The sequence below is a fragment of the Anomaloglossus baeobatrachus genome, chromosome 6, assembly GCF_048569485.1.
Source record: "Anomaloglossus baeobatrachus isolate aAnoBae1 chromosome 6, aAnoBae1.hap1, whole genome shotgun sequence".
In the NCBI taxonomy this organism is placed as follows: domain Eukaryota; kingdom Metazoa; phylum Chordata; class Amphibia; order Anura; family Aromobatidae; genus Anomaloglossus; species Anomaloglossus baeobatrachus.
This window is the reverse complement of record NC_134358.1, coordinates 580,123,366-580,150,390: the sequence shown is the minus strand read 5'-3', so window position 1 is coordinate 580,150,390 and position 27,025 is coordinate 580,123,366. Positions and strand designations below refer to the sequence as shown.

The following is a 27,025-nucleotide window of genomic DNA, read 5'->3' as shown; positions in this document are numbered from 1 at the left end:
TTCCTCTCTTTTTACATGTTGGGGTTTTCTTTAGAGACTTCTTGTTTCAGACTGTCTCTTTCCTTGCTCTCATGCTCTCACATTTGGTCTTGCCCCCTCCCTTTTGCTCTTCATCCCTCAGGACTGATGGTATTTGGTTTCTTTCTGATCCATTATTTTTGCCTTCTGTGCTCTCTGTGGTCTCTTCCTCTAATGGCAACGCTCCCTCCTCCTCACTGAGTGCAGACCAAAAGCCTCAGACGCTAAACTTTCATCAGACACCAGGGCGTCCTCATCATCTCCACATCTACTGCAGCTGAGGAGCGAGACTGGGGCACCTGATTCCTTGACTTCAGCAGACCCCTGTAGTAGACCCTTTGTGGGTGCTCCACAGCTTATGGATATTGTGAAGCCTCCACCAGACGATGAAGAAGAACAGAATGAGAAGGCTTCCGATCTCACCGTGTTTGCCAGTAACTCCACTCTCCATGGGATCAGCCACGTCTTCATGCCAGGTGGGGTGACCCCAAGACGGGTGTTTTGGGCGTGCGCCTTTCTGTCATCTCTCAGCTGCTTTCTCTACCAAGTAGTTGACCGGATCGACTTCTACTACAAGTACCACCACGTTACCAAGCTGGATGAGGAGGAGAGCAAACTCATGACCTTCCCAGCCATCACCATTTGCAATTATAACAAGTTCCGCCTGTCGCAGATGACAGAACAGGACCTGGAGTACATAGGTCTCGCAGAATACACAGAACAGCTGAAGGGGAAGATCAAGAACGTGAACGAGCCACAAAGCCTCTTCTCACTGAAAGACTTGTACAACCGAACAGGTCACCGTCTAGAGGACATGATGCTAGAATGTCGCTACCGGAACAAAAATTGTACAGTCCAGGACTTCTCTGAGGTGAGTGCGGCCACCATTAATCACTGTTGTCAGAAGCTCCTCACTTCTATACAGCAGGGTGCACTGACTTTTCTGGTCTGAGGGCAATGATGTCAGATTTGCACAGTGGAAAGGTCCACAATAAAAGTTAAATGGGTATTACCCTCTGAGACATTTATGGTACATGGACGGTGTATGTATATTCGGATCAGACTCGCCCATCTGTACTTCAGAAAGGAGCCAACCATGGGTTCTCTATGTTGTAGATTATCTCCCTCTTCACCTGCTCCTTGCTGCCCTTGTTTATGACGGCCTCCCTCCTCACCTGCTCCTTGCTGCCCTCATGTATGGTCGCCTCCCTACTCAACTGCTCCTTGCTGCTCTCGTGTACAACCGCCTCCCTCCTCACCTGCTCCTTGCTGCTCTCGTGTATGACTGCCTCCCTCCTCACCTGCTCCTTGCTGCTCTCGTGTTTGGCCGCCTCACCTGCTCCTTGCTGCCCTTGTGTATTTGTACCGCCCCCGTGCCAGCAGCCGGGCTGCCCGTATCCAGATTCGCGGTGGCTTAAGGGGTCTCCGGACCCGGGGGTCGTGCGGCCACTCAACTAAAGAGGGGGGGGCTATTTATAGGGGATGGTGTGGAGAGTTCATGACGCCACCCGTGGTGCGTGGGGTAAGATGGAGTACTACTGCTGCGATTGGGAGTACCCGGTGGCGATGGTGTGGGCAGCCAGGTGTTTAACCCCTCCACGGCTAGGGGGAATGCCCCGGGACTCGGTGATAAGGACAGGGTTGTGCCATTGGGACGGTGGGGGTCACTTGTGTACTCACTCAGTCCAATAACGCTGACACCGACAACTGTGGTAAACCAAAGTTCTGGACACCGCTGCCACTAGGAGGGAGCACGCCTGGATCCCATGCCCGTTGGTGTTACCTGTTAGTCTGTGACCTTTGCCTTGGCACCTTGTCTTCTAGTTTGTCTCTTTAGTGTGAAACTAATCGGGTCCTGCTCCCCAGTATGGCTAAATGGGCGAGCTTGCTCTCAGGGTTCACGCTTGAGATTTTCTAGACCGTATGTGTGGAAAGTCCTATCCCCCTCGTTGCGCTAGTACCCCGATTTTGGAGCGGGTGGAGAATGGATCTTGAAGGCTTCGTCCTCGTCGGGTAAATTGTCAGGACGCCTGAAGCTACTCCCTGATCTGGGGTCCACGTACCCCGTCGTGCCCTGTCCCCTGCCCGGATATGGCACAAGGCCGCCGGCTGTCCTCCTCGACAGTCCGTGCCCCTTGTCATGATCCCCTGCAATCGGGGTCCAACTCCTACTAGGCCCAGACCAATGTCTGCCACCTAGTAGTTCCAAGGAGCCCAGCTCCTGACCTCCTCTCACTTTCACCTCCAACGCTACACTGTTCTGCTTCTGACACGCCTGACCTCCCCTTAATCAACCCCCCAAGTGGGCAAACCTATTCCACTCAGGCCGTCCACTGGTGTGTCTGGTGGGTGTGGTGCAGAGTGTTCCTAGGATTTTGATTAGCTTGTTCTTGGCAACACCAAAGGTCAGGGACCCATAACCAAGGAGGAGATGGATATTGTACAGAAGGGCAGATTGCACAATACCCTGTGACGACCTGATAGGCCAGGGCATCACCTATTGCCGCCTCCCTCCTCACCTGCTCCTTGCTGTTCTCATGTACGACCGCCTCCCTCCTCACCTGCTCCTTGCTGCCCTTGTGTATTGGTGCCTCCCTCCTCACCTGTTCCTTTCTGCTCTCGTTTATGGTCGCCTCCCTCCTCACCTGCTCCTTGCTGCCCTCATTTATGGCCGCCTCCCTTTTCACCTGCTCCTTTCTGCGCTCTTGTACGACCGCCTCCCTCCTCACCTGCTCCTTGCTGCTCTCATGTACGACTGCCTCCCTCCTCACTTGCTCCTTGCTGTTCTCATGTTTGGCTGCCTCACCTGCTCCCTGCTGGCCTTATGTATTTGTACCACCCCCGTGCCAGCAGCCGGGCTGCTCGGATCCGGATCCGCGGTGGCTCGAGGGGTCTCCGGACCCGGGGGAATAAAGAGGGGGGAGGCTATTTACAGGGGATGGTGTGGAGAGTTCGTGACGCCACCCGTTGTGCCTGGTAAGATGGAGTACCACCGATGCGATTGGGAGTACCCGGTGGCGATGGTGTGGGCAGCCAGGTGTTTAACCCCTCCACGGGTATGGGGAATGTCCCGGGACTCTGTGATAAGGACAGGGTTGTGCCGTTGGGACGGTGCGGGTCACTTGTGTACTCACTCAGTCCAATAACGCTGACACCGACAACTGTGGTAAACCAAAGTTCTGGACACCGCTGCCACTAGGAGGGAGCACGCCTGGATCCCATGCCCGTTGGTGTTGCCTGTTAGTCTGTGACCTTTTCCTTGGCACCTTGTCTTCTAGTTGGTCCCTTTAGTGTGAAACTAATTGGGTCCCGCTCCCCAGTATGGCTAAGTGCGTGAGCTTGCTCTCAGGGTTCACGCTTGGGATTTTCTGGAAAGTCCTATCCCCCTTGTTGCGCTAGTACCCCGATTTTGGTGCGGATGGAGAATGGATCTTGAAGGCTTCGTCCTCGTCGGATAAATTGTCAGGACGCCTGAAGCTACTCCCTAACCTAGGGTTTACGTACCCCGTCGTGCCATGTCCCCTGCCCGGTGATGGCACAAGGCCGCCGGCTGTCCTCCTCGACAGTCCGTGCCCCTTGTCACGATCCCCTGCGACCGGGGTCCAGCTCCTACTAGGCCCAGACCAACGTCTGCCACCTAGTAGTTCCAAGGAATCCAGCTCCTGACCTCCTTTCACTTTCACCTCCAACGCTACACTGTTCTGCTCCTGACACTCCTGACCTCCCCTTAACCAACCCCCCAAGTGGGCGACCCTATTCCACTCAGGCCGTCAACTGGTGTGTCTGGTGGGTGTGGTGCAGAGTGTTCCTAGGATTTTGATTAGCTTGTTCTTGGCAACACCAAAGATCAGGGACCCATAACCAAGGAGGAGATGGATATTGTACAGAAGGGCAGATTGCACAATACACTGTGACGACCTGATAGGCCAGGGCGTCACATATTGCCACCTCCCTCCTCAGCTGCTCCTTGCTGCTCTCGTGTACGACCGCCTCCCTCCTTACCTGCTCCTTGCTGTTCTCATGTACGACTGCCTCCCTCTTCACCTGCTCTTTGCTGCCCTCGTTTATGGTCGCCTCTCTCCTCACCTGCTCCTTGCTGTCCTCGTTTATGGCCACCTCCCGCCTCACCTACTCCTTGCTGCCCTCGTTTATGGCCACTTAGCTCCTCACCTGCTCCTTGCTGCCCTCGTTTATGGCCACCTCCCTCCTCACCTGCTCCTTCCTGCCCTCGTGTATTGCCGCCTCCCTCTTCACCTGCTCCTTGCTGCTCTCGTGTATGGCCGCCTCACCTGCTCCTTGCTAACCTCGTGTATTGCCACCTCCCGCCTCACCTGCTCCTCGCTACCCTCGTGTATTGCCAGCTCCCGCCTCACCTGCTCTTTGCTGCTCTCGTGTACGACCGCCTCCCTCCTCACCTGCTCCTTGCTGCCCTCGTGTATTGACGCCTCCCTCCTCATCTGCTCCTTGCTGCCCTCATTTATGGTCGCCTCCCTCCTCACCTGCTCCTTGCTGCCCTCGTGTATGGCCACCTCCCTCCTCACCTCCTCCTTGCTGCCCTCATTTATGGTCTCCTCCCTCCTCACCTGCTCCTTGCCTTGCTGCCCTTGTTTATGGTCTCCTCCCTCCTCACCTGCTCCTTGCTACCCTCGTGTATTGCCACCTCCCGCCTCACCTGCTCCTTGCTGCTCTTGTGGCGCCCCTGACCTGGTCAGGCACCACAGAGTATTGCACCCATGCGGGAGCAATGCTTCCAGGTAATCTCCAAAGGCCAGGATGAGGTGCACACACAAACATATAGTGACCAGGCCTCCCACATTACCAGAGGGGACCCTTGGGTAGCCAGAAGGGGTTAACTTTCAATTCCCAGCTGGGGGTGTGTTCAGGGGCTGGTTGCTAGGAAGCAGGGCAGAGAGAGAGAGGAAGAGGGGAGTCTAGAGGAAGAAGTTGAAGTGTGTGGAAGGGAGCAGAGGAGCTCTCGTGTCAGACAGGTCCTGAGGAGTGCAGTAGCTGAAAGCGGGGGAGAAAGGAGTACCGTGGGTCGGCCTGAAAATCATCCAGAGAGAAGGGTGGCTGAGTACGGAGATCCCGGTATCCGAGCACACAAGGGGAACTAGATCCCCAGTACAGGCAGCAAATCATTCGGAGCTGCTCAACTCACAGGTGGGGATACTTCATGCCCTCACCACTACTACGCAGAGCTCGGGCCAAGCAGCAATCATCGGGCCCATAAGGGGACAGGGCCAGAAGCCATCCCACCAAGGCCACGCTGCCGGCAGACGAGCCAGAGAGAGGGGAGCAGGGTGGTAACAGCTTCCCTGGAGGGGTCCTACCACGCTTCAAGCAAAGGATCCTCCTAAAACAGAAAGAGTGCAAGGAAGGCGAGTGGACAGCTACCCTCAGAACGGCCTCCTGGAATTCCTGGTTCAACCTGGTTATCACAGTGTCGCCCGGGCATCTCACCGTGACCTCCAAACAGTGAGTAAACACGTTGAAAGACTTCTTGGACTGTGTTTGAGTCATTCTGCGACCTGTGGTCCCACACACATACACCGGGGCCTGGGGCTTGCCTCACTCTCAGGGGGCTAATATACTGACTGCACCCACCATCAGCCCCAGGCATCCCTTAATCTGCAGTGGCGGTCCCCGCTGACCGCAATACTGAGAGTGGCGTCACGACAATCCCAAATAGAAGATTTCCTACCTGTGACCAGACTGTTCCATCCACGTGGAGTCCCTGCAGGTAACGCACCGACACATACTAGCGGGGCTTCACACTCTCATTTATGGCCGCCTCCCTCCTCACCTGCTCCTTGCTGCCCTCGTGTATTGACGCCTCCCTCCTCATCTGCTCCTTGCTGCCCTCATTTATGGTCGCCTCCCTCCTCACCTGCTCCTTGCTGCCCTCGTTTATGGTCGCCTCCCTCCTCACCTGCTCCTTGCTGCCCTCGTGTATGGCCACCTCCCTCCTCACCTGCTCCTTGCTGCCCTCATTTATGGCCGCCTCCCTCCTCACCTGCTCCTTGCTGCCCTCGTGTATGGCCACCTCTCTCCTCACCTGCTCTTTGCTGCCCTCGTTTATGGCCACCTCCCTCCTCACCTGCTCCTTGCTGCCCTCATTTATGGTCTCCTCCCTCCTCACCTGCTCCTTGCTGCCCTTGTTTATGGTCTCCTCCCTCCTCACCTGCTCCTCGCTACCCTCGTGTATTGCCACCTCCCGCCTCACCTGCTCCTTGCTGCTCTCGTGTACGACCGCCTCCCTCCTCACCTGCTCCTTGCTGCTCTCGTGTACGACCGCCTCCCTCCTCACCTGCTCCTTGCTGTTCTCATGTACGACCGCCTCCCTCCTCACCTGTTCCTAGCTGCCCTCGTGTATTGACGCCTCCATCCTCACCTGCTCCTCGCTGCTCTCGTTTATGGTCGCCTCCCTCCTCACCTGCTCCTTGCTGCCCTCATTTATGGTCGCCTCCCTCCTCACCTGCTCCTTGCTGCCCAGAATCACCATCAGTACAGGAATACATCAGCAGAATCACCATCAGTACAGGAATACATCAGCAGAACCACCTTCAGTACATTTATACATCAACAGAACCACCATCAGTACAAGAATACATCAGCAGAATCACCTCTATACAGTAATACATCAGCAGAACCACCATTAGTACAGGAATACATCAGCAGAACCACCATTAGTACAGGAATGCATCAGCAGAACCACCATTAGTACAGGAATATATCAGCAGAACCACCATCAGTACAGGAATACATGAGCAGAACTACCATTAGTACAGGAATATATCAGCAGAATCACCATCAGTACAGGAATACATCAGCAAAATCACCATTAGTACAGGAATGCATCAGCAGAACCACCATTAGTACAGGAATATATCAGCAGAACCACCATTAGTACAGGAATACATCAGCAGAACCACCATTAGTACAAGAATACATCAGCAGAACCACCATTAGTACAAGAATACATCAGCAGAACCACCATTAGTACAGGAAGACATCAGCAGAACCACCATTAGTACAGGAATGCATCAGCAGAACCACCATTAGTACAGGAATATATCAGCAGAATCACCATCATTACAGGAATACATCAGCAGAACCATCATCAGTACAGGAATACATCAGCAGAATCACCATCATTACAGGAATACATCAGCAGAATCACCATCATTACAGGAATAGATCAGCAGAACCACCATTAGTACAGGAATACATCAGCAGAACCACCATTAGTACAGGAATGCATCAGCAGAACCACTATTAGTACAGGAATATATCAGCAGAATCACCATCATTACAGGAATACATCAGCAGAACCATCATCAGTACAGGAATACATCAGCAGAATCACCATCAGTACAGGAATACATCAGCAGAAGCACCATTACTACAGGAATATATAAGCAGAATCACCATCAGTACAGGAATACATCAGCAGAATCACCATGAGTACAGGAATACATCAGCAGAATCACCATCAGTACAGGAATACATCAGCAGAAGCACCATTAGTACAGGAATATATCAGCAGAAGCACCATTAGTACAGGAATACATCAGCACAGCAGAACCACCATTGATACAGGAATACATCACGAGAACCACCATTAGTACAGGAATACATCAGCAGAACCACCATCGATACAGGAATACATCACGAGAACCACCATTAGTACAGGAATACATCAGCAGAACCACCATCAGTACAGGAATATATCAGCAGAACCACCATTAGTACAGGAATACATCAGCAGAACCACCATTGATACAGGAATATATCACGAGAACCACCATCAGTACATTAATAAAACCCCAGAATCATCATCAGTGCATGACTACTATGGAGACACGAGGGTCAGTGGCTTCTCTTGTCCACTTGCCTGGTTGTCTTCAGAGACGCTGCACAGACCAGGGCTCATCCCACTGAACGCACTCACTCCTTCCCTGTGGGCAGAACATCGGTCCTCCATCTCCTGACAGATACAGAGTGATATAGCCTACAGATTATTACACCCCTGACCTCTCTGCAGAGCATCGCTCCTCCACCTCCTGATATATAGTGATATGATTATTACACCCCTGACCTCTCTGCAGAGCATCGCTCCTCCACCTCCTGATATATAGTGATATGATTATTACACCACTGACCTCTCTGCAGAGCATCGCTCCTCCACCTCCTGATATATAGTGATATGATTATTACACCACTGACCTCTCTGCAGAGCATTGCTCCACCTCCTGACAGATACATAGTGATATATCCTGCAGACTAATACACCAGTGACCTATGCAGAGCATCACTCCTCCACCTCCTGACAGATACATAGTGATATATCCTGCAGACTAATACACCAGTGACCTATGCAGAGCATCACTCCTCCACCTCCTGACAGATACAGAGTGATATATCCTGCAGACTAATACACCAGTGACCTCTCTGCAGAGCATCACTCCTCCACCTCCTGACAGATACATAGTGATATATCCTGCAGACTAATACACCAGTGACCTATGCAGAGCATCACTCCTCCACCTCCTGACAGATACAGAGTGATATATCCTGCAGACTAATACACCAGTGACCTATGCAGAGCATCACTCCTCCACCTCCTGACAGATACAGAGTGATATATCCTGCAGACTAATACACCAGTGACCTCTCTGCAGAGCATCGCTCCTCCACCTCCTGACAGATACATAGTGATATATCCTGCAGACTAATACACCAGTGACCTATGCAGAGCATCACTCCTCCACCTCCTGACAGATACAGAGTGATATATCCTGCAGACTAATACACCAGTGACCTATGCAGAGCATCACTCCTCCACCTCCTGACAGATACAGAGTGATATATCCTGCAGATTTTTACACCACTGACCTCTCTGCAGAGCATCGCTCCTCCACCTCATGACAGATACATAGTGATATATCCTGCAGACTAATACACCAGTGACCTATGCAGAGCATCGCTCCTCCACCGCCTGACAGATACAGAGTGATATATCCTGCAGATTATTAGACCCCTGATCTCTGTACAGAGCATCGCTCCTCCACCTCCTGACAGATACAGTGATATAGACTGCAGATTATTACACCACTGGCCTCTCTGCAGAGCATCGCTCTCTGTCTTTCCTGCTCGTCTCACATCCCGGGACAAATGGAAATCATCATTCAAATAGAGAAAGAAACATGGAAATAACAAGCAAATATGCAATTATATCAGACGCTGAATGGAAGATTCCAGCAGCATGGTGTAGAACAGCGACATCCACGGCGTCCCCACAACAGCGACACCCACAGCGCCCTCACAACAACAGCGACATCCACGGCGCCCCCACAACAGCGGCACCCACAGCGCCCTCACAACAACAGCGACATCCACGGCGCCCCCACAACAGCGGCACCCACAGCGCCCTCACAACAACAGCGACATCCACGGCGCCCCCACAACAGCGGCACCCACAGCGCCCTCACAACAACAGCGACATCCATGGCGCCCCCACAACAGCGGCACCCACAGCGCCCTCACAACAACAGCGACATCCATGGCGCCCCCACAACAGCGGCACCCACAGCGCCCTCACAACAACAGCGACATCCACGGCGCCCCCACAACAGCGGCACCCACAGCGCCCTCACAACAACAGCGACATCCATGGCGCCCCCACAACAGCGGCACCCACAGCGCCCTCACAACAACAGCGACATCCACGGCGCCCCCACAACAGCGGCACCCACAGCGCCCTCACAACAACAGCAACATCCACGGCGCCCCCACAACAGCGGCACCCACAGCGCCCTCACAACAACAGCGACATCCACAGCGCCCTCACAACAACAGCGACATCCACGGCGCCCTCACAACAACAGCGACATCCACGGCGTCCCCACAACAGCGACACCCACAGCGCCCTCACAACAACAGCGACATCCACGGCGTCCCCACAACAGCGACACCCACAGCGCCCTCACAACAACAGCGACATCCACGGCGTCCCCACAACAGCGACACCCACAGCGCCCTCACAACAACAGCGACATCCACGGCGTCCCCACAACAGCGACACCCAAGGAGCCCTCACAACAACAGCGACATCCACGGCGCCCCCACAATAACAGCGACATCCACGATGCACTCGGTCATGTGCGCCTGCATGGGATGGATCCATGGCAATGTGGCGTGCCTTTGGGTGGTAGAATCTATTTCCTGCTTCACTGCACATGCGGGGGGTCTCTGATGGTCCGGAGCAAGGTTATGGGGGCCTGCACGAGTGAATTATATTAGAATCTGATGTATCTATATATACTCATCATGACTGAACCAGTTACCCCTGAAGAAGCTGCTGTGGCGGTGATACGCTTGTAATAAGGTGATTGGTGCTCTACCGCCCCCAGTTCTTTTCTGGTGATTTATGGAACTACAATGTATTTGTGTAATTGTTTTGTATTAATGTATATCTCCCCTGTGTAATACGGCCGGCTGCCACCAGGTGTCATGGGTCACTTAGAGAGAAGGGATGGATACGGGGATGGCAGGTCAGCAGGGGTTAATCAGGGGGGATGGTCCCAAGACAGGAAGGGATATAAGACAGGAATTGTACAGGCCTGGGCAGATAGGGGATGTTGCGTTGAGGTGGAGGACAAGAAATAAAAGGACCAGGAGGGTCAGAAGAGCGGAGTGAACAGGGCAGAGGTGACAGCAGCAGGAGAGAAAAGGAGAGAATGAAGAGAGAAGCTGAAATATTCCAGGGGGCTCGTCTGCAGCGGAGCGTCAGTCCAGTGAGTGATGGAGAAGTAAAGGAGAGAAAGAAGAGAGAAGCCGAGATATTACAGGGGGCTCGTCTGCAGCGGAGCGTCAGTCCAGTGAGTGATGGAGAAGTAAAGGAGAGAAAGAAGAGAGAAGCCGAGATATTCCAGGGGGCTCGTCTGCAGCGGAGCGTCAGTCCAGTGAGTGATGGAGACGTAAGGGAGAGAAAGAAGAGAGAAGCCGAGATATTACAGGGGGCTCGTCTGCAGCGGAGCGTCAGTCCAGTGAGTGATGGAGAAGTAAAGGAGAGAAAGAAGAGAGAAGCCGAGATATTCCAGGGGGCTCGTCTGCAGCGGAGTGTCAGTCCAGTGAGTGATGGAGAAGTAAAGGAGAGAACGAAGAGAGAAGCCGAGATATTCCAGGGGGCTCGTCTGCAGCGGAGCGTCAGTCCAGTGAGTGATGGAGACGTAAAGGAGAGAAAGAAGAGAGAAGCCGAGATATTACAGGGGGCTCGTCTGCAGCGGAGCGTCAGTCCAGTGAGTGATGGAGATGTAAAGGAGAGAAAGAAGAGAGAAGCCGAGATATTACAGGGGGCTCGTCTGCAGCGGAGCGTCAGTCCAGTGAGTGATGGAGACGTAAAGGAGAGAAAGAAGAGAGAAGCCGAGATATTACAGGGGGCTCGTCTGCAGCGGAGTGTCAGTCCAGTGAGTGATGGAGACGTAAAGGAGAGAAAGAAGAGAGAAGCCGAGATATTCCAGGGGGCTCGTCTGCAGCGGAGCGTCAGTCCAGTGAGTGATGGAGACGTAAAGGAGAGAAAGAAGAGAGAAGCCGAGATATTACAGGGGGCTCGTCTGCAGCGGAGCGTCAGTCCAGTGAGTGATGGAGACGTAAAGGAGAGAAAGAAGAGAGAAGCCGAGATATTACAGGGGGCTCGTCTGCAGCGGAGCGTCAGTCCAGTGAGTGATGGAGAAGTAAAGGAGAGAAAGAAGAGAGAAGCCGAGATATTACAGGGGGCTCGTCTGCAGCGGAGTGTCAGTCCAGTGAGTGATGGAGACGTAAGGGAGAGAAAGAAGAGAGAAGCCGAGATATTACAGGGGGCTCGTCTGCAGCGGAGCGTCAGTCCAGTGAGTGATGGAGATGTAAGGGAGAGAAAGAAGAGAGAAGCCGAGATATTCCAGGGGGCTCGTCTGCAGCGGAGCGTCAGTCCAGTGAGTGATGGAGACGTAAGGGAGAGAAAGAAGAGAGAAGCCGAGATATTCCAGGGGGCTCGTCTGCAGCGGAGTGTCAGTCCAGTGAGTGATGGAGAAGTAAAGGAGAGAAAGAAGAGAGAAGCCGAGATATTCCAGGGGGCTCGTCTGCAGCGGAGCGTCAGTCCAGTGAGTGATGGAGAAGTAAGGGAGAGAAAGAAGAGAGAAGCCGAGATATTACAGGGGGCTCGTCTGCAGCGGAGTGTCAGTCCAGTGAGTGATGGAGACGTAAGGGAGAGAAAGAAGAGAGAAGCCGAGATATTACAGGGGGCTCGTCTGCAGCGGAGTGTCAGTCCAGTGAGTGATGGAGAAGTAAAGGAGAGAAAGAAGAGAGAAGCCGATATATTCCAGGGGGCTCGTCTGCAGCGGAGCGTCAGTCCAGTGAGTGATGGAGAAGTAAAGGAGAGAACGAAGAGAGAAGCCGAGATATTACAGGGGGCTCGTCTGCAGCGGAGCGTCAGTCCAGTGAGTGATGGAGAAGTAAAGGAGAGAAAGAAGAGAGAAGCCGAGATATTCCAGGGGGCTCGTCTGCAGCGGAGTGTCAGTCCAGTGAGTGATGAAGATGTAAAGGAGAGAAAGAAGAGAGAAGCCGAGATATTCCAGGGGGCTCGTCTGCAGCGGAGTCTCAGTCCAGTGAGTGATGGAGACGTAAAGGAGAGAAAGAAGAGAGAAGCCGAGATATTACAGGGGGCTCGTCTGCAGCGGAGCGTCAGTCCAGTGAGTGATGGAGACGTAAGGGAGAGAAAGAAGAGAGAAGCCGAGATATTACAGGGGGCTCGTCTGCAGCGGAGCGTCAGTCCAGTGAGTGATGGAGATGTAAAGGAGAGAAAGGAGAGAGAAGCCGAGATATTCCAGGGGGCTCGTCTGCAGCGGAGCGTCAGTCCAGTGAGTGATGGAGAAGTAAAGGAGAGAAAGAAGAGAGAAGCCGAGATATTCCAGGGGGCTCGTCTGTAGCGGAGCGTCAGTCCAGTGAGTGATGGAGAAGTAAAGGAGAGAAAGAAGAGAGAAGCCGAGATATTCCAGGGGGCTCGTCTGCAGCGGAGCGTCAGTCCAGTGAGTGATGGAGACGTAAGGGAGAGAAAGAAGAGAGAAGCCGAGATATTACAGGGGGCTCGTCTGCAGCGGAGTGTCAGTCCAGTGAGTGATGGAGACGTAAGGGAGAGAAAGAAGAGAGAAGCCGAGATATTCCAGGGGGCTCGTCTGCAGCGGAGCGTCAGTCCAGTGAGTGATGGAGAAGTAAAGGAGAGAAAGAAGAGAGAAGCCGAGATATTCCAGGGGGCTCGTCTGTAGCGGAGCGTCAGTCCAGTGAGTGATGGAGAAGTAAAGGAGAGAAAGAAGAGAGAAGCCGAGATATTCCAGGGGGCTCGTCTGCAGCGGAGTGTCAGTCCAGTGAGTGATGGAGACGTAAGGGAGAGAAAGAAGAGAGAAGCCGAGATATTACAGGGGGCTCGTCTGCAGCGGAATGTCAGTCCAGTGAGTGATGGAGACGTAAGGGAGAGAAAGAAGAGAGAAGCCGAGATATTCCAGGGGGCTCGTCTGCAGCGGAGCGTCAGTCCAGTGAGTGATGGAGATGTAAAGGAGAGAAAGAAGAGAGAAGCCGAGATATTACAGGGGGCTCGTCTGCAGCGGAATGTCAGTCCAGTGAGTGATGGAGACGTAAGGGAGAGAAAGAAGAGAGAAGCCGAGATATTCCAGGGGGCTCGTCTGCAGCGGAGTGTCAGTCCAGTGAGTGATGGAGATGTAAAGGAGAGAAAGAAGAGAGAAGCCGAGATATTACAGGGGGCTCGTCTGCAGCGGAGTGTCAGTCCAGTGAGTGATGGAGACGTAAGGGAGAGAAAGAAGAGAGAAGCCGAGATATTACAGGGGGCTCGTCTGCAGCGGAGCGTCAGTCCAGTGAGTGATGGAGACGTAAGGGAGAGAAAGAAGAGAGAAGCCGAGATATTACAGGGGGCTCGTCTGCAGCGGAGTGTCAGTCCAGTGAGGGATGGAGACGTAAGGGAGAGAAAGAAGAGAGAAGCCGAGATATTACAGGGGGCTCGTCTGCAGCGGAGCGTCAGTCCAGTGAGTGATGGAGATGTAAAGGAGAGAAAGAAGAGAGAAGCCGAGATATTACAGGGGGCTCGTCTGCAGCGGAGCGTCAGTCCAGTGAGTGATGGAGAAGTAAAGGAGAGAAAGAAGAGAGAAGCCGAGATATTCCAGGGGGCTCGTCTGTAGCGGAGTGTCAGTCCAGTGAGGGATGGAGACGTAAGGGAGAGAAAGAAGAGAGAAGCCGAGATATTACAGGGGGCTCGTCTGCAGCGGAGCGTCAGTCCAGTGAGGGATGGAGACGTAAGGGAGAGAAAGAAGAGAGAAGCCGAGATATTACAGGGGGCTCGTCTGCAGCGGAGTGTCAGTCCAGTGAGGGATGGAGACGTAAGGGAGAGAAAGAAGAGAGAAGCCGAGATATTACAGGGGGCTCGTCTGCAGCGGAGCGTCAGTCCAGTGAGTGATGGAGATGTAAAGGAGAGAAAGAAGAGAGAAGCCGAGATATTACAGGGGGCTCGTCTGCAGCGGAGCGTCAGTCCAGTGAGTGATGGAGAAGTAAAGGAGAGAAAGAAGAGAGAAGCCGAGATATTCCAGGGGGCTCGTCTGCAGCGGAGTCTCAGTCCAGTGAGTGATTGAGAAGTAAAGGAGAGAAAGAAGAGAGAAGCCGAGATATTACAGGGGGCTCGTCTGCAGCGGAGCGTCAGTCCAGTGAGTGATGGAGAAGTAAAGGAGAGAAAGAAGAGAGAAGCCGAGATATTCCAGGGGGCTCGTCTGCAGCGGAGCGTCAGTCCAGTGAGTGATTGAGAAGTAAAGGAGAGAAAGAAGAGAGAAGCCGAGATATTCCAGGGGGCTCGTCTGCAGCGGAGTGTCAGTCCAGTGAGTGATGGAGACGTAAAGGAGAGAAAGAAGAGAGAAGCCGAGATATTCCAGGGGGCTCGTCTGCAGCGGAGTCTCAGTCCAGTGAGTGATTGAGAAGTAAAGGAGAGAAAGAAGAGAGAAGCCGAGATATTCCAGGGGGCTCGTCTGCAGCGGAGTGTCAGTCCAGTGAGTGATGGAGACGTAAAGGAGAGAAAGAAGAGAGAAGCCGAGATATTCCAGGGGGCTCGTCTGCAGCGGAGTGTCAGTCCAGTGAGTGATGGAGAAGTAAAGGAGAGAACGAAGAGAGAAGCCGAGATATTACAGGGGGCTCGTCTGCAGCGGAGTCTCAGTCCAGTGAGTGATGGAGACGTAAAGGAGAGAAAGAAGAGAGAAGCCGAGATATTCCAGGGGGCTCGTCTGCAGCGGAGTGTCAGTCCAGTGAGTGATGGAGAAGTAAAGGAGAGAAAGAAGAGAGAAGCCGAGATATTACAGGGGGCTCGTCTGCAGCGGAGCGTCAGTCCAGTGAGTGATTGAGAAGTAAAGGAGAGAAAGAAGAGAGAAGCCGAGATATTCCAGGGGGCTCGTCTGCAGCGGAGTGTCAGTCCAGTGAGTGATGGAGAAGTAAAGGAGAGAACGAAGAGAGAAGCCGAGATATTACAGGGGGCTCGTCTGCAGCGGAGTCTCAGTCCAGTGAGTGATTGAGAAGTAAAGGAGAGAAAGAAGAGAGAAGCCGAGATATTCCAGGGGGCTCGTCTGCAGCGGAGTGTCAGTCCAGTGAGTGATGGAGAAGTAAAGGAGAGAACGAAGAGAGAAGCCGAGATATTACAGGGGGCTCGTCTGCAGCGGAGCGTCAGTCCAGTGAGTGATGGAGAAGTAAAGGAGAGAAAGAAGAGAGAAGCCGAGATATTACAGGGGGCTCGTCTGCAGCGGAGTCTCAGTCCAGTGAGTGATGGAGAAGTAAAGGAGAGAAAGAAGAGAGAAGCCGAGATATTACAGGGGGCTCGTCTGCAGCGGAGTGTCAGTCCAGTGAGTGATGGAGAAGTAAAGGAGAGAAAGAAGAGAGAAGCCGAGATATTACAGGGGGCTCGTCTGCAGCGGAGTCTCAGTCCAGTGAGTGATGGAGACGTAAAGGAGAGAAAGAAGAGAGAAGCCGAGATATTTCAGGGGGCTCGTCTGCAGCGGAGTGTCAGTCCAGTGAGTGATGGAGAAGTAAAGGAGAGAAAGAAGAGAGAAGCCGAGATATTACAGGGGGCTCGTCTGCAGCGGAGTGTCAGTCCAGTGAGTGATGGAGAAGTAAAGGAGAGAAAGAAGAGAGAAGCCGAGATATTACAGGGGGCTCGTCTGCAGCGGAGTCTCAGTCCAGTGAGTGATGGAGACGTAAAGGAGAGAAAGAAGAGAGAAGCCGAGATATTTCAGGGGGCTCGTCTGCAGCGGAGCGTCAGTCCAGTGAGTGATGGAGAAGTTGGGGCCTAGGGTGGTGTACACTCCACGTTGCACCATCAGAATCTACCGGGAAGGGGGATTTCATGTCCCATTGCCCACCACAAAGGTCCCGGGGCACAGCAGCATATAGAGTCAGGAGTCAAGACCACGATCAGGCCCACATTTGATTTGCGCTTCCTACGAATGGGACGGGAAGTAAACCCAAGGACACTGGGGTCCCTAAGTAACTTCAAGTCACAGGGATCCACACTACAGAGCGCAAGGAATGAAGGTCTCACACTCCACAACAATGGTGGTGGCATCTGAATCATCCGGGATCGGCTGGGGCCCATCACGGCGGAAACCGGCACTCCAAGGGTGATGACCTGACAGTGAGTAAAAGAACTTTGTCAGCAGTCCTGGTGTTGTCCCGTCATCGCCGTCGCCCCACGCTCTGGTGCCACAGGCCGCTACTCCTGCCACCATTGTCCTCCCTGGGGCCGAGCTCCACCTTTGGTGAGCTGAACCATCTGAGCTGCGTTACCATCAGCCCCGGAAAAGAGCAACATCCCGCAGTGGCGGTTGATCGTTGACCGCATACCACAGGTGGCGCTGCAAAGCAAACCCCCTCACCCCCTACACCTGTCACCTTGCACCTTTTATTGACACCGACAGGGCCACGGAGCCTGGTCAGGCCATTCACAGCAACCCCAAATACCACTGGCCCGGTGACGAGTAGCCCTGAGGCCCCGTGGACGCGTCATCTGCACTGTGCTGGGGTGGGCTGGGGTCCACAACGCTACCTCACGATTGCCCCTCCTCACAATATTGGTAGTGTATCCCTCCAGTATTAATAGGTGAGGCTCCCAGGCATCCATCACTCTGTATTAGATATAGGGCCCTCACTACTGAATAGATATAAGAGGAGCTGGAGCTGAGGCTGATGCACAAATGATCCTTATACAAGATGGCGCCCCAAAGATGACGTGACATAAGATAATCCAACTGCTGGAAAATAACCACTGTCAGGTGCTATTCCCAGTATATGTGTCCTTATGATAAAGCGCTTCTCATCCTTGACTGTGCCCCCATCCACCAGGATATAGGGCTGTGCAGGCCTCACACCCACAATGAGCTGCGAGAGGATGTGTGTGTTTGTGTTTTTATATATATATATACTAGCTGTACTGCCCGGCTTCGCCCGGGTTAATAACTGTTGTTAGCAAAATAGAATGTATTAACAAAAATGTATTCTGCACAAAAACCACAAAACAAATATATAGAAATGTAATTATTAAAAGGCAAAAACTAAGCTAATAGAAGCATTTCACAACATATATTTCACCACCACAGATATTCCACACAGATTTAACTAAATTGGTCAGGTAATGTGCTGCGTCTGTCTCTTTCCAGATGTCTCTTTCTCCGTCTGTCTCTTTCCCCATCTGTCTCTTTCCAGGTCTGTCTCTTTCCCCATCTGTCTCTTTCCCAGGTCTGTCTCTTTCCAGGTCTGTCTCTTTCCAGGTCTGTCTCTTTCCAGGTCTGTCTCTTTCCAGGGCTGTCTCTTTCCAGGTCTGTCTCTTTCCAGGTCTGTCTCTTTCCCAGGTCTGTCTCTTTCCAGGTCTGTCTCTTTCCCCATCTGCCTCTTTCCAGGTCTGTCTCTTTCCAGGTCTGTCTCTTTCCAGGTCTGTCTCTTTCCAGGTCTGTCTCTTTCCCCATCTGTCTCTTTCCAGGTCTGTCTCTTTCCCCATCTGTCTCTTTCCCAGGTCTGTCTCTTTCCAGGTCTGTCTTTTTCCAGGTCTGTCTCTTTCCAGGTCTGTCTCTTTCCAGGTCTGTCTCTTTCCCAGGTCTGTCTCTTTCCAGGTCTGTCTCTTTCCCAGGTCTGTCTCTTTCCAGATCTGTCTCTTTCCAGGTCTGTCTCTTTCCAGGTCTGTCTCTTTCCCAGGTCTGTCTCTTTCCAGGGCTGTCTCTTTCCAGGTCTGTCTCTTTCCAGGTCTGTCTCTTTCCAGGTCTGTCTCTTTCCCAGGTCTGTCTCTTTCCAGGTCTGTCTCTTTCCCAGGTCTGTCTCTTTCCAGGTCTGTCTCTTTCCAGGTCTGTCTCTTTCCCAGGTCTGTCTCTTTCCAGGTCTGTCTCTTTGCCAGGTCTGTCTCTTTCCAGGTCTGTCTCTTTCCCAGGTCTGTCTCTTTCTAGATCTGTCTCTTTCCAGGTCTGTCTCTTTCCAGGTCTGTCTCTTTCCCAGGTCTGTCTCTTTCCAGGTCTGTCTCTTTCCAGGTCTGTCTCTTTCCAGGTCTGTCTCTTTCCCAGGTCTGTCTCTTTCCAGGTCTGTCTCTTTCCCAGGTCTGTCTCTTTCCAGGTCTGTCTCTTTCCAGGTCTGTCTCTTTCCAGGTCTGTCTCTTTCCCAGGTCTGTCTCTTTCCAGGTCTGTCTCTTTCCCAGGTCTGTCTCTTTCCAGATCTGTCTCTTTCCAGGTCTGTCTCTTTCCCAGGTCTGTCTCTTTCCAGGTCTGTCTCTTTCCAGGTCTGTCTCTTTCCAGGTCTGTCTCTTTCCCAGGTCTGTCTCTTTCCAGGTCTGTCTCTTTGCCAGGTCTGTCTCTTTCCAGGTCTGTCTCTTTCCCAGGTCTGTCTCTTTCCAGATCTGTCTCTTTCCAGGTCTGTCTCTTTCCAGGTCTGTCTCTTTCCCAGGTCTGTCTCTTTCCAGGTCTGTCTCTTTCCCAGGTCTGTCTCTTTCCAGGTCTGTCTCTTTCCAGGTCTGTCTCTTTCCCAGGTCTGTCTCTTTCCAGGTCTGTCTCTTTCGCAGGTCTGTCTCTTTCCAGGTCTGTCTCTTTCCCAGGTCTGTCTCCTTCCCAGGTCTGTCTCTTTCCAGGTCTGTCTCTTTCCCAGGTCTGTCTCTTTCCCCATCTGTCTCTTTCCCAGGTCTGTCTCTTTCCAGGTCTGTCTTTTTCCAGGTCTGTCTCTTTCCAGGTCTGTCTCTTTCCAGGGCTGTCTCTTTCCAGGTCTGTCTCTTTCCCAGGTCTGTCTCTTTCCAGGTCTGTCTCTTTCCCAGGTCTGTCTCTTTCCAGATCTGTCTCTTTCCAGGTCTGTCTCTTTCCAGGTCTGTCTCTTTCCCAGGTCTGTCTCTTTCCAGGGCTGTCTCTTTCCAGGTCTGTCTCTTTCCAGGTCTGTCTCTTTCCAGGTCTGTCTCTTTCCCAGGTCTGTCTCTTTCCAGGTCTGTCTCTTTCCAGGTCTGTCTCTTTCCAGGTCTGTCTCTTTCCAGGGCTGTCTCTTTCCAGGTCTGTCTCTTTCCAGGTCTGTCTCTTTCCCAGGTCTGTCTCTTTCCAGATCTGTCTCTTTCCAGGTCTGTCTCTTTCCAGGTCTGTCTCTTTCCCAGGTCTGTCTCTTTCCAGGGCTGTCTCTTTCCAGGTCTGTCTCTTTCCAGGTCTGTCTCTTTCCAGGTCTGTCTCTTTCCCAGGTCTGTCTCTTTCCAGGTCTGTCTCTTTCCCAGGTCTGTCTCTTTCCAGGTCTGTCTCTTTCCAGGTCTGTCTCTTTCCCAGGTCTGTCTCTTTCCAGGTCTGTCTCTTTCCCAGGTCTGTCTCTTTCCAGGTCTGTCTCTTTCCAGGTCTGTCTCTTTCCAGGTCTGTCTCTTTCCCAGGTCTGTCTCTTTCCAGGTCTGTCTCTTTCCAGGGCTGTCTCTTTCCAGGGCTGTCTCTTTCCAGGTCTGTCTCTTTCCAGGTCTGTCTCTTTCCCAGGTCTGTCTCTTTCCAGATCTGTCTCTTTCCAGGTCTGTCTCTTTCCAGGTCTGTCTCTTTCCAGGTCTGTCTCTTTCCAGGTCTGTCTCTTTCCCAGGTCTGTCTCTTTCCAGGTCTGTCTCTTTCCCAGGTCTGTCTCTTTCCAGGTCTGTCTCTTTCCCAGGTCTGTCTCCTTCCCAGGTCTGTCTCTTTCCAGATCTGTCTCTTTCCAGGTCTGTCTCTTTCCAGGTCTGTCTCTTTTCCAGGTGTGTCTCTTTCCAGGTCTGTCTCTTTTCCAGGTCTGTCTCTTTCCAGATCTGTCTCTTTCCCAGGTCTGTCTCTTTCCAGGTCTGTCTCTTTCCAGGTCTGTCTCTTTCCAGGTCTGTCTCTTTCCAGATCTGTCTCTTTCCAGGTCTGTCTCTTTCCCAGGTCTGTCTCCTTCCCAGGTCTGTCTCTTTCCAGGTCTGTCTCTTTCCCAGGTCTGTCTCCTTCCCAGGTCTGTCTCTTTCCAGGTCTGTCTCTTTCCCAGGTCTGTCTCTTTCCAGATCTGTCTCTTTCCAGGTCTGTCTCTTTCCAGGTCTGTCTCTTTCCCAGGTCTGTCTCTTTCCAGGTCTGTCTCTTTCCCAGGTCTGTCTCCTTCCCAGGTCTGTCTCTTTCCAGGTCTGTCTCTTTCCCAGGTCTGTCTCTTTCCAGATCTGTCTCTTTCCAGATCTGTCTCTTTCCAGGCTGTCTCTTTCCAGGTCTGTCTCTTTCCAGGTCTGTCTCTTTCCAGGTGTGTCTCTTCCCAGGTCTGTCTCTTTCCCAGGTCTGTCTCTTTCCAGGTCTGTCTCTTTCCCAGGTCTGTCTCTTTCCAGATCTGTCTCTTTCCAGGTCTGTCTCTTTCCAGGTCTGTCTCTTTTCCAGGTGTGTCTCTTTCCAGGTCTGTCTCTTTTCCAGGTCTGTCTCTTTCCAGATCTGTCTCTTTCCCAGGTCTGTCTCTTTCCAGGTCTGTCTCTTTCCAGGTCTGTCTCTTTCCAGGTCTGTCTCTTTCCAGGTCTGTCTCTTTCCAGATCTGTCTCTTTCCAGGTCTGTCTCTTTCCCAGGTCTGTCTCCTTCCCAGGTCTGTCTCTTTCCAGGTCTGTCTCTTTCCCAGGTCTGTCTCCTTCCCAGGTCTGTCTCTTTCCAGGTCTGTCTCTTTCCCAGGTCTGTCTCTTTCCAGATCTGTCTCTTTCCAGGTCTGTCTCTTTCCAGGTCTGTCTCTTTCCCAGGTCTGTCTCTTTCCAGGTCTGTCTCTTTCCCAGGTCTGTCTCCTTCCCAGGTCTGTCTCTTTCCAGGTCTGTCTCTTTCCCAGGTCTGTCTCTTTCCAGATCTGTCTCTTTCCAGATCTGTCTCTTTCCAGGCTGTCTCTTCCCAGGTCTGTCTCTTTCCCAGGTCTGTCTCTTTCCAGATCTGTCTCTTTCCAGGGCTGTCTCTTTCCAGGTCTGTCTCTTTCCAGGTCTGTCTCTTTCCAGGTCTGTCTCTTTCCCAGGTCTGTCTCTTTCCAGGTCTGTCTCTTTCCCAGGTCTGTCTCTTTCCAGGTCTGTCTCTTTCCCAGGTCTGTCTCTTTCCAGGTCTATCTCTTTCCAGGTCTGTCTCTTTCCCAGGTCTGTCTCTTTCCAGGTCTGTCTCTTTCCAGGTCTGTCTCTTTCCAGATCTGTCTCTTTCCCAGGTCTGTCTCTTTCCAGGTCTGTCTCTTTCCCAGGTCTGTCTCTTTCCCAGGGCTGTCTCTTTCCCAGGTCTGTCTCTTTCCCAGGTCTGTCTCTTTCCAGGTGTGTCTCTTTCCAGGTCTGTCTCTTTCCAGGTCTGTCTCTTTCCAGGTCTGTCTCTTTCCCAGGTCTGTCTCTTTCCAGGTCTGTCTCTTTCCAGGTCTGTCTCTTTCCCAGGTCTGTCTCTTTCCAGGTCTGTCTCTTTCCAGGTCTGTCTCTTTCCAGGTCTGTCTCTTCCCAGGTCTGTCTCTTTCCAGGTCTGTCTCTTTCCAGGTCTGTCTCTTTCCCCGTCTGTCTCTTTCCAGGTCTGTCTCTTTCCCAGGTCTGTCTCTTTCCAGGTCTGTCTCTTTCCCAGGTCTGTCTCTTTCCCCGTCTGTCTCTTTCCAGGTCTGTCTCTTTTCCAGGTCTGTCTCTTTCCAGGTCTGTCTCTTTCCCAGGTCTGTCTCTTTCCAGGTCTGTCTCTTTCCCAGGTCTGTCTCTTTCCCCGTCTGTCTCCCCGTCTCTTTGTCTGTGTCTTTTCCTGTCTGTTTCTTTCCCTGAAAAACAGGAGGAGAAAGGAGTTTTTTTAATGCAAAATTGATTTATTAAAGACAAAGGAGGGGTTTTGGCAAAGAGGTTTAAAAACAGAGTATACAGGGCAGAAGAAAGCGGCAGGTATAAATATGATTACAAAGGTAAATACATGCTAGCATCAGATATGGATAAAGTGCAGAAGGCCTGCTAAGAGATACAGTGATTCCTTGTATGCATAGTATAAGATGAACTAACAAAAATATAAAGTGCTACAGTGCAAGTAATTGAATAGTACAAGTTGATCAAATAACATGCATAGGCAGGTTTCTGCATAGGCCATCCTATATGTGAGAGGCTAAGAAGCCAATCTTACAAGGAGTCAAAAAACGTCAGAAAATTGTTACATGCCTAATTAAATGGAAATTGCAAGAAAAGGCCAGCAATGGTGCCCGGAGTACCGAAAATTACCCCCCAGCCCACCGACACGTGTTTCGCCAAGAGGGGCAAGTGCACCCCAACTCATGGCTTCATCAGGGAGGGAAGAATTATCCACCAGCCATCCGATAAGAACATTTAAATGGACCGCCGAAAACTACTTCCGTGGACACTGAATCACTTCCGCTTGCGTCATCCCCTTAGGTGACGCATGCACGATCCGTCAGAGGTCACGCCACGGGCAGGTCGGCCGTAAGGCAGAAGGCGGCGCACGTGCAGGAGCCAGGACGCGTCATCCAGCTCCCGCGCATGCGCTGCCGCCATGGGAACGGCCAAACAGCCGGCGGCGAGGCCAAGCGGACCGCGCATGCGTACAGGGGGCAACGCAGCATAAATATACATACAGAATTGACCTGAGGGATGGGGAGCCCAAAAAATGTAAGTATGAGAAAGAGAAAGATAAGTAAAAAAATTATAAAAATATAAATCAAAGGAGAACGCCGAAAAAGAATTATTCCAAAGTATCTGGATAAGGGTGAATCCTTGATATAGTATTCAGGACATCTCTTCATGTTTTTCACAGATACATAAGTCCATTCACTAGAATTCATCAGTGGTTTCATACATGCAAGGTCACTAGACAATAGGGATCCGGATCTGAATATTGGAAAAACGGGAAAATCAAAAGCCATATATAAGATAACAAAGGGCTGCCGTATATGAAGGAATGGAAAATGGACAGAAATGACCAGGAAGGTAAAAAACAAAGAGAAAACAAAATGTTTTTAAAAATGCACCATCGATGCATTAAAAGGTGGTGGTGAGGAAATACATTATAAGAAAGATGCGAAGGAGATGGTCTCATTCAGACCCCTAGGAACTGGGGTATCCAAGGTACTGATCCACCTCGCTTCGCATTGTGCTAAGTTTTTCTTTAAATCCCCCCCACAGATCCACCACTCCCTGCGTCAATATCCCGAACCACCAATAGGGACGAGCCACAACTGTGACGCGCCCTAAAATGTCGAGGTAAAGACTTCAGGAGTGTTATGTCCTCCACTGTTCTTGTAGCCTCGATAGTAGCCTGTCATGCACATGCTCCCTGATCCTAACCCGAAGCTCACGGGAGGTGAGTCCCACATAGATCAGGGAGCATGGGCATGTGGCATAATATACCACATGTGTGGTAGCACATGTGATATAGCGTCTAATATCAAATGATCTCTGGCCAACTGAGGAGGTGAAGGATTTTGTCCAAACAAGATTTTTACAAGCCAAGCAATGGCCGCACTTATAACAACCAAGGAGTGGACCTTTAGAGCTGAAGGGGTTCTGGGCGGGGGGGACGTAATGGCTGTTAACCAACATGTCCCTCAGATTCCGGGAACGTCGTGCAGTCATGAGTGGGGCATCAGTCAGGAGCCCTGAAAGTATGGGATCAGAAAGTAAGATAGACCAATGTTTAGCTAAGATCTTCCTCATGGTGCCCCACTCATGATTGAACGTCCCAATAAATCTTAATTCAGGCTCGAGGGGCTCAGTCCTGGGAGCATAAGAAAGGAGCCGAGATCTGGGTGTTTTCTTGGCTCTCACATATCCCCTCTTGATGACCCGGTTGCTATAATCACGGTCCCGGAAACGGCGCTTGAGGTAACAGGCCTGTGCTTCAAAAGAACAGTCTGATGAACAGATCCTCCTTATCCTCAGAAATTGTGCAGTCAGTATGGCATGGATAGTAGAGGGGGTATGGGCTGATGACGCATGCAACAGAGCGTTGACTGAAGTACTCTTCCGATGGACATCTGTCTGCATGAGGCGGTCAGGACCCACCTCAATCTTGATGTCCAGGAAGTCAACGCAACTGCTGCTATGCTTATACGTAAGATTAATGATAAAGTCATTACAATTTAAATAGCCTATAAAGTTCTCGAGCTGCTCCACCGTGCCCTTCCAAAAAAACAGAATATCATTAATATATCTCAGCCAGCACTGCACATGGGCGCTGGCTGCCTTACGGCCGACCTGCCCGCGGCGCGATCTCTGACGGATCGCGCATGCGTCACCTAAGGGGATGACACAAGCGGAAGTGATTCAGTGTCCGCGGAAGTAGTTTTCAGCGGTCCATATAAATGTTCTTACGGGATGGCTGGTGGATAATTCTTCCCTCCCTGATGAAGCCATGAGTTGGGGTGCACTTGCCCCCTCCTGGCGAAACATGTGTCGGTGGGCTGGGGGGTAATTTTCAATACTCCGGGCACCACTGCGGCGCTGGCCTTTTCTTGCGATTTCCATTTAATTAGGTATGTAACAATTTTCTGACGTTTTTTGACTCCTTGTAAGATTGGCTTCTTAGCCTCTCACATATAGGATGGCCTATGCAGAAACCTGCCTATGCATGTTATTTGATCAACTTGTACTATTCAATTTCTTGCACTGTAGCACTTTATATTTTTGTTAGTTCATCTTATATATGCATACGAGGAATCACTGTATCTCTTAGCAGGCCTTCTGCACTTTATCCATATCTGATGCTGTGACGCCCTGGGCAAGCCATGGGTCACAGGTCATAACACCACCACACCCTACACCCCGGATAGGTACACCAAAGCTACACAAAAATCCTTGTTGCCTTCCTCCAGGGGATGATGTCCACACCAGGGGGTGGGCCAGGTGGTTGGCTCCGCCCACCGAGGAGTTCACAGCCCTGGAGGCGGGAAAACCAGGCAGATGAGTTTAGGAAGAGATTAGGAGGAGATCAGTTTAGGAGAGTAAAGAGTGAAGTAGTAGAGGAGCAAGAGAGGAAGAAGAAGGAGGACAGTGAGAGTAGTGACAGTAAAAGTGACAGTTGAGAAAGCCTGAAGTTGGTCCGGGTGTGTGCCCCGGACTGAGACAGCAAGGTCAGCAGACGGCGGTGACTGTCTGCAGGAGAGGCTACTTGGAGGTTGCCGAAAGGACCGTGGACGGGTGGTGGCCCGGCGGTACCGGAGCGGTATACGAAGAGAAGCCAGCACCATTAGCAGGGGCCTTTCGGATCCCGGCAAGGCTAGGAGTCGCCGTGAATTTGCCAAATCCGTCAGTGAAGGGGACCTCTGGGTCTCCCAACAACCAAGTCCCGATTGAAGGCAACAGTCCAACCGTATGAGAGAGACACCACCACCGCCAAGGCACCAGTTTCTCAGGGCCAGCGCCTGCGGGCAAAGAGGGGCTCCTCCGGCACATATCCAGGCCGGGGAGCGGGTAACCGGTGGGAACCCATCGCTACCAACATAGATTTAGGTGCAGGAAAAGGGACCGTCACCGTCAACTACCGGGGAAAAGCAACAGCAGCCGTCCGTGGGAACCGTCTTTCCAGCCGTGTGTTTTACCGAGAACTGTGTCACCGTCTCAGGCTGAGTGAGTACCACCGTGCCGTGAGGCAAAGCGCTGCCACCGCGTCCCTGCACCCCACCAAGCCCTGCACCGGCCCCGCCATCCCTCATCCTCCAACTCATCACTGGGCCCCGGGACAACCGCCCCCTACCCACGGAGGGGAGAACTAACAACTTTGCTGCTCCCTGTCACCGCTCCCGGGATTCCCATACAGAGCAGCGGTGGTGTCCCTACAATCACCACAACCGTGGGTGGCATCACGGACAATAAACTATCCCCAAAAACCAAACCCCTTTCACTCACGGGCGAGGAGCGCCGCTCGAGTCCCCGGGATCCGGCCATCGCTCGAGCCACCGAGCAGCAGCAGGCAGCAGCGGCAGCCGGACCCGAGCAGTGGGAGAGCGCAGCGTCCCCTCCTCCGCCCGCGACAATGCTACCATGTATTTACCTTTGTAATCATATTTATACCTGCCGCTTTCTTCTGCCCTGTATACTCAGTTTTTAAACCTCTTTGCCAAGACCCCTCCTTTGTCTTTAATAAATCAATTTTGCATTAAAAAAACTCCTTTCTCCTCCTGTTTTTCATTGATCCATATGGAGTTTGTGCTGGCTTTTAAGGGACCTTGAGTTGGTACTCTTTTGCCAATTTTTCTAAAATGGTGTTCTGGAGATTTCTTCTACTGTCTCTTTCCCTGTCTGCCTCTTTCCCCGTCTGTCTCTTTCCCCATCTATCTTTGTCTGTCTCTCTGTCTGTCTCCTCCTTCCCTGTCTGCCTGTCTCTGTCTGCATATCTGTTTGTCTCTTTTCCCATCTGTCTCTTTCCCCATCTCTTTCCAGGTCTGTCTCTTTTTCACTGTCTGTCTCTGTCTGTCTCTTTCCCTGTCTGTCTCTATCTCTCTGTCTCTTTCCTTGTCTGTCTCTCTGTCTGTCTCCCCACCGACATCTTAT

General features: G+C 52.1%; 1 protein-coding gene across 1 annotated transcript in view; it reads left to right on the top strand.

Annotated features, from left to right (window-relative positions):
* The first annotated feature begins 207 nt into the window (after positions 1-207).
* Positions 208-27,025, top strand: part of LOC142243731 (acid-sensing ion channel 1C-like) — a 182,153-nt gene continuing 155,335 nt past the window's right edge. The window contains exon 1 of the mRNA XM_075315933.1: positions 208-889. Coding sequence (XP_075172048.1) covers positions 377-889 — 513 coding nt within the window. The 5' untranslated portion in view covers positions 208-376. The remainder of the gene's footprint in view (positions 890-27,025) is intronic.